This window comes from Saccopteryx bilineata, chromosome 2, assembly GCF_036850765.1.
Source record: "Saccopteryx bilineata isolate mSacBil1 chromosome 2, mSacBil1_pri_phased_curated, whole genome shotgun sequence".
NCBI lineage: Eukaryota > Metazoa > Chordata > Mammalia > Chiroptera > Emballonuridae > Saccopteryx > Saccopteryx bilineata.
In genome coordinates, this window is record NC_089491.1 from 293,119,946 (window position 1) to 293,131,980 (window position 12,035).

A 12,035-nucleotide genomic window follows, 5' to 3' on the forward strand; every position below is an offset into this window, starting at 1 on the left:
TTCTAAATTTGCTGATATTGTCTTTGTGGCCCAACATATGGTCAATTCTTGAGAATGTTCCATGTACACTAGAGAAAAATGTATACTCTGTCGCTTTGGGATGAAGTGTCCTGTAGATGTCTATCATATCCAGGTGTTCTAGTATTTCGTTTAAGGCCACTATATCTTTATTGATTCTCTGTTTGGATGACTGATCTAGAGCCATCAGCGGTGTATTGAGGTCTCCAAGTATGATTGTATTTTTGTTAGTTTTTGTTTTAAGGTCAATAAGTAGCTGTCTTATATATTTTGGTGCTCCTTGGTCTGGTGCATATATATTAAGGATTGTTATGTCTTCTTGATTCAACTTCCCCTTAATCATTATGAAATGACCATTTTTGTCTCTGAGTACTTTTTCTGTCTTGTAGTCAGCATTATTAGATATGAGTATTGCTACACCTGCTTTTTTTTGGGTGTTGTTTGCTTGGAGTATTGTTTTCCAGCCTTTCACTTTGAATTTGTTTTTATCCTTGTTGCTTAGATGTGTTTCTTGTAGGCAGCATATAGTTGGATTTTCTTTTTTAATCCATTCTGCTACTCTGTGTCTTTTTATTGGTAAGTTTAATCCATTTACATTTAGTGTAATTATTGACACTTGTGGGTTCCCTACTGCCATTTTATAAATTGCTTTCTGTTAGTTTTGTATCTAGTTTGATTCTTCTCTTTTGTTTTTCTATCATTTGTTTTTGTTTGTTTGTGTTCCATACTTCTTTCCTCTGTTGCTACCTTTTTTAAGTCAAGTGTTTTTGTGGTGGTTTTTTTAAGGGTGGTTACCATTAAGTAATGAAAAGGGTACCTACCATATTCATTGTAGTACCCTATCTTATAAGTATTTCTGCACTTCATCATCCTTTGCTACTGTTAATCTCCATCCTCTCCCCCCTTTTTTTCCTTTGTTGTCACAGTTTAAGTTTGGTTTTATTGTGTTCTTGGTGGAGCTGTTACTTGTGGTGTTGTTTTCTTTTGTTCTTTGAATCTGGTTGGAAAACCCCCTTTAGTATTTCCTGGAGTGGGGGCTTTCTGTTGATAAATTCTCTCATCTTTTCTGTATTTGTGAATGTTTTTATATCTCCTTCATACTTGAAGGATAGCTTTGATGGGTATAGTATTCTTGGCTGAAAGTTCCTCTCTTTCAGGGCTTTAAATATTGGGGTCCACTCTCTTCTAGCTTGTAGAGTTTCTGCTGAGAAATCTGATGATAATCTAATAGGCCTTCCTTTATATGTTGTACTCTTCTTTTCCCTGGCTGCCTTGAGAATTTTTTCTTTGTCATTGGTTTGTGTCATCTTTATTATGATGTGCCTTGGAGTGGGTTTGTTGGGGTTAAGAAAACTTGGTGTTCTGTTTGCTTCTTGAATTTGAGGCTTTAGTTCCTTCCACAGGCTTGGGAAGTTCTCGTCTATTATTTGTTTGAGTATATTCTCCATTCCATTTTCTTTCTCTTCTCCCTCTGATATACCTATTATTCTTATGTTATTCTTTCTGATGGAGTCAGACAATTCCTGTAGGGCTTTCTCATTTTTTATTATTTTTGAGTCTCTTTCTTCTTCTCTCTGTTGTGCCTCAAGTTGTTTGTCTTCTATTTCACTAATCCTATCTTCAATCTGGGCTGTTCTGTTAGCTAAGCTTGTTACCTCGTTTTTCAGCTCGTGAATTGAGTTTTTCATTTCTGTTTGATTTGTTTTTATAGTTTCAATTTCCTTGGTAATATATTCTTTGTGTTCATTGAGTTGTTTTCTGATCTCCCTATATTGCCTTTCTGTGTTTTCTTGTATATCTCTGAGTATTTTTAAGATTTCTATTTTAAATTCTCTGTCATTTAGCTCCAAGGCTTCCAATATGTTAAGTCTTTTCTCCATAGATTTTTCCACATCTATTTGTGTTACCTCTCTTTCTTTTGTATCCATAATATTCGATTTCCTCTTTCTTATCGGCATCTGAGGGTGGTCTTATTGATAGCACTAATTAGAATTAATAAAGAGTAAAAAGTAAAAAAAAAAAAAAAGGTAAAACACCCCACAAAAAAAACAGTAATAATTTATTATTTCCCCCTTTTTTTCTCTCTTCTCTTTCCCTCCTCTCCCCTCCTCAGGGAAATATCGTGCCTATAATGGTGGGCCTGATTTGGGGTGAAGAGTTCAAGGGGCAAAAAAAAGGGAGTAGGGACCTACTAAATGCAAAAAAAAAAAAAAAAAAAAAAGGAAGAAAATCTTAGACAAGCATAAGATGATTTGCTTGTATGTGATGGTCAACTAAGAGATATAATGAGAGGGATAAGAGGGAACCAGAAAAAAGGACCAAAAGAGAATAATAAAGAAGAAAAAATAAAAATAATAAGTAAAAATCTGTTGTATTAAGTGGAGCAAAGACTAAATACAATGGAGACCTTGGGTTGGGAGGACCCAAAATGCCACAAAAATAAACAAACAAGAAAAAAAAATAAAAACAAAAGCAAAAAAGAGAAATAAAGCCAAAAAAAAGCCTTGAGTCCCAAATTAACTAATTTGTTCGTGATTGAGGATTATATGGGAGGAAAGTAAAATGAGAAAAGAAAAAACGAATAGAAAGGAAAAAATAAGAAAAAGAGAAAAACGAAGGAAGAAATAAAATAGGAAGAGAAAAAAACAAAATAAAGCAAGACAAAAAAAAAAAAAAGAGGAGAGAGTGAGAGTTAAGTGTTTTGGAGTATAACCTTAAAGGAGGGTGAGGATGAAGAAGAAAAATAAAATGCAACACTCATGGGTAGTGTAGTTCAAGAAAGGGGAAGCATAAGATGGGCAGAGAATAGAAGGACCGAGGTGGAGGAAATAAAGGCAAAAAGATAGAAGAAACAAACAACAACAACAACAACAAAAAAAAATAGTGGATCAAGTTGTAAAGTCTGTGGGTTTTTCTTGATTTTGAGAGGTTAACTTCTTCCTTTTTATTTTCTCTCCCTCTTCCTGGTCGGTGACTCTGTACCCCAGGCTCTGCCCCTGTGTCACTCTTAGGTAGGGATTTGCAGTTGATGGGATTCTATGGCAATGTCATATAATTGGCTTTAGTCTTACTGGAAGTAAAGGCTTGTTGGCGTTTGCAGGGTCCAACGATGAGAGAGTTTGCTTTCCTGGATTCTCTCTCCTAGTCCCCCCTTTCTGAATTAGCAGCCTGGTGATCCAGCTATAAGGCTGCAACTGCTTCTGCCTGGGGAGTAAGAGGCTCAAAGAGCTGGGAAATCCCCACTCTATCCCCACTCAGTGCAAGGCTTTGGGAAAGGCTCTGAGAGTCAGGGCCTCCAGTGTAATCAGGCGGGGGTGGGAGTCAATTGTTGTCAAGGTGACTGTTCAGCGCCTATCATTTAGTTGGACCTCTCAACCCAGGCTTTCCACACTTTGTAGCCTGTTTTTGCAGGGAAGAAGAGGCACTAGTCTCTGCTTACGACTAGTGTAGTATAGACCTTATTATCTGCCAAGTCCTTCTTGTTAGCGTTTATCCCTAAATATGGAGGCTCTATTAATCAGAAGTTGCCCCCGCCCCTTTAGCGAGAGGCACTAAAAAATATCACGCCTCTTGTCTTGGAACGCTGAACTGAGAGAGATCTTATCAATTAGAACCGAGGGTGCGCAGATTTCATGGGTTAAGCTAATTTCAGTGATTGGGTCGCAGCTGTGTTTCCGAAGGTATTTTAGGCTGCCTGCACGCGCCCCTCCCCCAACGCTTGATTGTTAGCTTGAATGGCTGGGTGAGGTGCCCCGCCCACAGAGAGAATCTCCCAAGCCTCTCCCGTTCGCCCCGCCGCTGGTGGCTGGACCGCACCAGGCGCAGGATAATGGAGCCCCCTGGGTGTGCGGGCCAGCAGGGCGCCCTGGGCGCGTGGAATGCCCAAGGCACGCGCGCAAATGGGGCGCTCCGGGCACCGGTGGCCGGCGACCCCCACTCGCAGTGTGCGGGCCGCTGGGAACGTCAGCGGTGCTCAACTGGACCGGGCGCGCAGCGGCTCGTGGCGGCGGCGGTTCGCGGGGGCTCGCGGCGGCTCGAGGTTCCCAAGTATATGGGCTGACTCACCACAGGCGCACTTCCTTGCGGTTTGAAAGAACGTCCCTGTGGTAGATTCCTCCACACCCTCGTCTCTCAGATTCAAGTGATAACAGTCCTTTCGCTATCAGTTTGTGTGGAACTCCGGAATGCTCCGAGGATAAATTTTTCTGTTTCTAGTTGATAAATTTGTTGTGATTTAGGGGAGAGCTGTCGGACGCGCTGCTCACGGCGCCATTTCCGAGCCATACATTTTGGTTCAAGCATAATGTATCACTCAGAATTCTGTTTTTTCAAAATATGCCATCTGCTTCTTTAGACAATTATGTTGATATGTGCTTTATTTCATATGTAAAATTCCAGGTGCTTTATAAGGTGAAAACTTGAGGAAATCTATTATTTGATTTATGGAATAATTAACTGTAATGCATAGCTTTGGGTGTTTTTTTTTTCTGTTTAATTCATCTATGATACCTCTAAAAGTGGTCTTTGTAAAATACCACTTTCATTGTGTTATTCCTCTGCTTAAACCCTTCCGTATTTTTCACTGGCTCTTTGGAATAAAATCTCAATGTCATAGCCTGACTTTGTGACAATACATAGTCTGTCCCTGACACAGCTTCCACCTCATCTTCTGCTTCCCCTTTTCCTGAACACTTAACCGCGGCCAGTTGGATTCAGTCATGTTTCCAACACATTAGGAGTACTTCTGTCTGTGTGTTTTCTCAAGTCCCCTCTTCCACATGGAATGACTTGGCCTCTCTTTTTCAGTCACAGAAATCTTATCTGACTTTCCTGGATGAGATTTTCACTTTGCCTGTGAAGCTATGGTTGAGATACTCAATTAGGGGACAATTAGGGGATTTAGTTAGAAAAGGGAAGAACACATTTGAATATCTACTGTGTGGCAAGTATTGTCCTGGACACTTTGCATACATTATTTCTACAAGGGACCCATGTTTCATGGGTCCCAGGCCATTCTTTTATTTATGATGATGTCATTATCATCATTGTGACCACTGCATGGACATTGGTATATATCCCATCTTTATCCTGAGTGAAGCATGACGCTTGATTTTGGGTATACACAGATGAAGGAAATGTGGTTCTTGATCCTGAAAGAAAGGCAGGAAGATTTATTAAAAATAAATAATGTGTAATATGTGCAAAAAATTCAGTGAATACTACTAGTTAAGAGAAGAAAAGTTGTTAGCAAATATTGACTAAAATTATGCTCGTCAGTACTTAGTATTGAGAGAGCACCATGGCCCTGGTTGGATAGCTCGGTTGGTTAGAGCATCAGACTGAAGCACAGAGATTGCTGGTTTGATTCCCGGTCAGGGCACATACAGGGACAGATTAATGTTCCTCTGTGTGTCTCTCTCTCCCTTCCTCTCTGGCTAAAATCAATCAGAAGAAAGAAAGAAAGAGAGAGAGAGAGAGAGAGAGAGGGAGGGAGGGAGGGAGGGAGGGAGGGAGGGAGGGAGGGAGGGAGGGAGGAAGGGCACCTTGAACAATAAACATTTGTTTTATGAATAATAGCATTGCCTCACATTGTTAGATGTATAATATATCTTAGTCACTTTCCTCATCTTTGAGGACAGAAAAAAGGGATACTTTTTATAGAGTGAAGATATTGCACAGTATTTGTTGTCTGATTGATTTGTGGCAACCGCTATTGCAATAAAAAATGTTTTTGTTTATTTTCAATAACTTGACTGTAACTTAATATCCAGCCCTGTTTAGTGTTTTATGCATAATTCTGAGGGAAATTGTTCATGCCAATATATTGTCTTGAAGGATAAATGAACCAGAGAAAGATCTGTGATGGATTAAAGCTGATCACGATTAGAATTAATTGTAATAAGTTCAGCTAAGCAGTACTTGTTCAGACAGGCACTTTTTGTTGATGGGGAGCCCTATTTGAATGGGGAACCTGTAAACTGAAACTTCCTTATTTATAGTCAGGCGTCAACTCCCTTTCAGAACCCAATTCCTTAGCATTTTCCGAAAGATTACTTTTCAAAAATACACTGTTTAAAATGGCTGTAACCTGAATCATTTTTCTAGTTTTCAAGAATATAATGTTATATTCTTTTCTGTTATCTTTAGTACTTATTTTATTATAAAAACGAATATTTGCTGACATTACCATTGTTTTTGAATAATATACTCTAATATATATGTTATAATCTACAATGTATAACTACAATATACCCTGGTACAATATATATAATATATTGAAATTGGATTTCATAATTTGCTAATTATTTTTTATAAATTGGATTTTTGAAAGAAATCGAGAGAGAGTGGAGAGAAAAATTATCTTTTGAGAAATATTTAACAGACTGTAATATCTCTGCATGTTTTACTTACCTGGTTTGGGGCACTGTAATCTCATCTGTACTGTATATTATTCTAGTAAAGAAAACTTGAAACTTGACCATGAGTCAGACTAGTATTTTATTCCGAATCTACTACAATTCCTAGATAGAGGGAAAAGTTTGTCTTCACTGTCACAGAAATAAATCTGAAACCAGTGCCTTGCCTGAGTCACGTGATTAACCAAAGCCAACTAACTGCCCCTGGAAGTCACTGTGGTATGATATTGTGAATGCGTCTGATGTCACTCGCACTTCTCTTTTCCTCTTATAGGTGTTAAAATGGGTAGAGGAAGCAGTGCAGGCCTCCAAAGTTCATCTCCTATCTACAGATCATTTGGAACAGGCTGTAAACACGTGGAAAATTCCTTTTGATCCCAGCCTAAAAGAAGTGACTGTGTCTCTGAGTGGCCCTTCTCCAGGGATTGAAATCCGCAATCCTTTAGGTGAGATATGCCCAACCTCATAGAATAAAATGCAAAAGCTATGAAAGGTGAAAGATTTTTTGCACACTCATGCATGTTAAGTTAACATTATGAATAAATTCAAAAAGGTCTAGGGAAGATATATAAAAATAAAGCCAACGATTTTTAGCCATAAGTATTGAATTAACATGAGATTCAAAACGCTGAAACTCCTAATAATTTAACAAGCAAACTTGACTCAAAGGAACCACTGAGCTAAAGCCAGCCCCGAAACTCCTAATAATTTCAACCGATCAGAGTTAGTAATTTAATTGCACCAAACTACCCAAAAGAAAAAAGATGTAAGTTGAACCTGAAATTATATTTTCCTCATCTATGAAGAAATAGTTTACAGTAATTCATTGTGTAAAATTCTGTATTTCATTATTAGTAAGTGAATAACATGAAAAAGCTTTTAGAACAACTCTCTAAATATTTTACTGATTATCTTCTTGATAAGGTTTAATTTTACAGATGGCATTTATTAGAAAAATTTATATTCTTATTAGAATAACATGTTAATTTACTTTGCTTTATTTCTTGGGGTTAAAACCCCAAAATTGGCCTGATTCCATTTTTGGTTGAAAATTACGATAAGACTTACACTGAAAGTAATCAAGTAGAAACAAAAATCTTATTTTTTTTCTAATATTTACATTTAAAACTGCCTTTTACCTATTGATATTTGCAAAGCATTTTTATTTCCATTGTGGCTTTAGTATATACATTAAAAAATTTATTTGTGCCCTGGCGGGTTGGCTCAGCAGTAGAGCAGCGGCCCGGCATGTGGAAGTCCCAGGTTCGATTCCTGGTCAGGGCACATAGAAGAAGCACCCTTCTGCTTCTCCACCCTTCCCCCTCTCCTTCCTCTCTGTCTCTCTCTTCCCCTCCTGCAGCCAAGGCTCCACTGGAGCAAAGTTGGCCCAGGCTCTGAGGATGGCTCCATGGCCTCTGCCTCAGGCACTAGAATGGCTCTGGCCTCAATGGAGCAACACCCCAGATGGGCAGAGCATCACCCCCTGGTGGGAATGCTGAGGGGATCCCGGTCGGGTGCATGCAGTAGTCTATCTGACTGCCTCCCCACTTCTAACTTTGGAAAAATACAAAAAAAAATATTTGTGGGTATTTAGAAGTGTGGAGGGAGTAACTAGCTTTCTTTATTTAATTTGAGTCTTACAAAATAAATAATCCCTAAAACAAAGCAGAATACAGAATTGTCCTCAAAGGTCACATTGACACTAGCAATCAAATTGAAATTTGCAAAACCTCTTTTTCAGGACTTCTCCATGTTTGACCTTATGAATTGATTTTTCTGTTGATGTAGCTAGTGTATCACTCTAATAATATCTGTAACAGGAAAGATTTGTGTGTGTCACTACCTGACTACTTAAAAGTAACTATACTCAATGTATTATGTTTCTACTAATTTTAACAGTCATTGACATTGGTGTTGATGTTTAGAAAGTCATTTTTAATGACTATAAAGCTTTTGATACAAACATAAGATTAGTTTACTTGATTTGTTTATAAAACTGCAGAAGTAGTCCATTAGGAGAGCCAAGAGTAAAGTGAATAAACTATTGTTTAATGCCAGATTTGCTTTCTTCTCTTTAAATTCCAACTACCTTATAGTTCAGACCAATCTCAAGTCAGTAGGAGGTGGTTTTATGCTACTTCATTACACTGCCTCCTTTAACTATTCCTCTGACAGTAAAAGCCTCCTCCTGTGCTTGGTGGACCAGTTAAGGTTTTACACTCTGTGCAAAGATATGCCGAGGGCTCTCATGTTATAATACCTTGTGCCATCTCCAAAAGGACAGTCATTCTGGTTTACTGTTTTGTCATCTATTACATCTAAATGTCTCTAGTGGCGGCACAGAACTTTTCAGTAGCCGTAATAATTGTTACCTAAGATGGCTTTGGGAATAAGATTATAGTCTGCCAATTGTAATTGTCATTTTAAGATCAAATTGGCATAGCAAATGGGAATCTGTTACTTCCGTTCTAATCTCCAGAAACCCTAAAATTAAGTACTGTTTAGGTATAACTAAAATAGTGTTTTTAGCTACAGAAACAAATGTCCATTAGGTAACTTATACTGGAAATGTATACAGCCTATATACATATTTGAAAGAAAGATTATGCTTGTTTCTTTTATGTCTGTCTTCCAGGGATGCTGATAAAAAAGGGATTTGGCTTGAATGAGCTATTAAATATCCATAATTCTGCCAAGGTGGTGAATGTTAAAGAGCCAGAGGCTGGAATGTGGACAGTGAAGGTACTGTTATTTGATGAAGTCTGTTTATTATTTTATTTTGATGTTGGCATGTCCTCTAAAGTGTGTACAATACTTTACTTATATCTTCTCTTGCAATCATACAGTGCTTTTACTAAGAGGCAGTATACATAGTGCATTTGTAGGACTCCTGGTCATGTGAATTCGGTAGTGTTCGTTTTGATGACCATAAGAGGCATCAGTGCCACCACAAACACTTATAATTCTCAGATAGCTTTTCTGTCATCAGATCTGTAGCTTGTTTCCATTATCTACCTCCTACCTCTAAAGCAATCAGAGATGGAGATAGCAGAGAATGTGGTTAAGGGGCATAGGCTCTGTCTGGTAGGGAAGGCCTGGGCTTAAATCTCATTGCCACTTAACTTAAACTCTGTGTTGCTTTGGGATCATAACTACTCTGTGTCTGGCATTCCTTCTCTGTAATGCAGGGACATCAAGAATAGTCCTTTATTTTATTAAATTGTACTGAAAATTAAATTAAGATGATGCAAATAAAACACCAAGCATAGTTCCTGTTACAAAGTAAGCGCTCAAGTACTGTTGGCTGTTGTTACTTGGTTGGTTGCCATTCATTGTTTAACACAAAATGGTATTTGTTGCCTAGAATTACCTAAGTAATGTATATATGTATATTCACTCTAAGATGACATTGTATTTTGACCCTATGGAGGAAAGACCATACACGGGAAATTCAGAGTGCCGTCAATCTAGTGTCCAGTTCTACTGAAAACTGTGTGTTAGACCCACGGTGGTAGCTGTTCTGAGTGACTTGCCCATGTTTCTCAGACTTTTCCCTGTGCTCTGGCTCACTTTCAGCTGCACTGTCTGTATTTCTGTGTGAGAGGTTTTTTTCAGAACAAGAGAAGGCTGTTTTGCTGAAGAATTAAGCCCCTCAGGAGTAGCTTGGAGCCCCACAGGGACACCCAGCCTTTGCTGGGGGGGGGGCAGGATGAAAGCCCGTCCTTAGCTGGCCACACCCCTTTCCCTGTTTCACTTCCCCTTATCCTAGCAGCAGCGTCTGCTCCTCCCAAATAAACGGCTCATTCTAGGATCCTTCTGGGACGACTCAAATGGAGGTGCCCATTGCATGAGTTACTCTTTTGCTTTCTTGGCTCCTCTGCATAAAACATGGGATCAGTGGGCTCACGATTTAAATTATAGAGCTGCTGGGGAAGTGTGTGGAGGCTTTATACCATAGAAATTGGAAGTGCCATTTGTGTATTCTGGTTTTTGTTTCTGGTGTCTGTTTTAAAGAATGGTTGACATTTCCACTGTAACTTTGTCAAATCTTAGAATTTCAGTTTTTTATTCTCAGAACTCTGAGCCTTTGTATGGAAAGTAGAAACTATAATGTTGATTTTATTTTTATTTTTATTTTTGCAGGTGGATAATAAGGCATAAGGGTATAAATGAGAAGGCAATGTGAAATAATAAAATCTGGGAATTTCTTATTGAGTGGATCGGAAATGATTCCATATTCCTGTTTTCTTCACCCAGTTCCTTGCATATAGTAGTTGCTCAATATTTATTGGGTACATTAGATTGGTAACAAGAAACTGTTTTGCCGCTATGTTTTAAATAAATGTGGCCAAATTTGATGTGGGAATCATTTTGACCAACTTGCCTAAAATATGGCTGGTGTTGAGTGTGACTTTCTGTGATCACAGTAGGAACGGGTATAAGAAGTTCTCAGTCTCGTGTTTTCTCCAACATTTTAAGCATAACCTAAGCCAGCAGTCTTGAGCTAGCTACCACGTCTACTAAGGCAATCATTGTTGCTTTCTGAATAGAACATTAAGTTATTGATTAGTAACAACTTATTGTGAAGCACTTGAACTTCATTTTTAAGGTGATTTGGATTGCTACCAGAGGTATTTCCTCTAGGATAGAGCCTGTTTTATCTTTTAAGTGCCACACCTACTCATTGTCATCCATTCAATAAACATTTACTAAGTGTCTGCTTTTGGCCATGTTCCCTGATACTTAATGGAAACTAAGCACCTCTTAATTGATAATTAGAACAGAGAGGCACTGAGGATTAGGCTGTAAGTGAGGAGGGAGACCATAAGGCGATGAGGTGATGGGAACTGTTTACACAAGTCTCTAAGCTCAGTCTCCTGTACTTAAGAAAACAATAAGAAGACAGTATCTAGTATCATTTTATCTTAAATTTATATCTAGTCCTTACCCAAAAAGCCTCTGGTTCTGATGTTATACCATTTCTAGAGTACAATTAGTGGTAACTAAACAAAGGGTAAGTGTTACGGGACACCGTGAAGATAATAGACGCATGTGCTCCTATATGAAATACCAAAATAATGTATCAGTTTAATGAGAAGGAAATTGAGCCAAACTTACTGACATAAATATTGCTGCTGACTTTGGATCTTCCTTTTGGATAGAAAGTGAATGATAATGTTTTACATGTGTGCTTTCTCAAGAAGAGAAATGGCTGAGATTAGATAGGATATCCCTGGTGCTGTGTCTCAGTGCGCTCTGCTAGCTGGAACGTGCCTGCCCTATCAGTAGAATTAATGATGGCTTTCTGAATGCTTTGCCTAACAGTTTTTATCGGAAGTATGGAGAACAGTCTTATCTGTGTATTTGACCTTACCATGGTGCTTAATGACCAGTTCGGTGAGCCTCAACCAGTCTTTCTAGTTCTCTTTGATCACTTGCTTTTACACTCTAGCAAATAAAATTTTGTACTTTGACCCTCTCTCCTACCACATTCTCTTGACCTCTGGTTTCCTTGGAATTCCCTTTCTTCCAGTCTGACTCACAACGGATCCCGCGCAGCTCAAATGGCAATGCTGTCATCAAGCCTTGTCTGACATTTTC

The 12,035-nt window shown here is 38.6% G+C and overlaps 1 protein-coding gene across 1 annotated transcript in view; it reads left to right on the forward strand.

Moving 5' to 3' along the window:
- Nucleotides 1–12,035, forward strand: part of HMCN1 (hemicentin 1) — a 431,303-nt gene that overhangs the window by 151,716 nt on the left and 267,552 nt on the right. The window contains exons 5-6 of the mRNA XM_066261348.1: nt 6,709–6,880; nt 9,070–9,176. Of these exons, the coding sequence (XP_066117445.1) occupies nt 6,709–6,880; nt 9,070–9,176 (279 nt within the window). The remainder of the gene's footprint in view (nt 1–6,708; nt 6,881–9,069; nt 9,177–12,035) is intronic.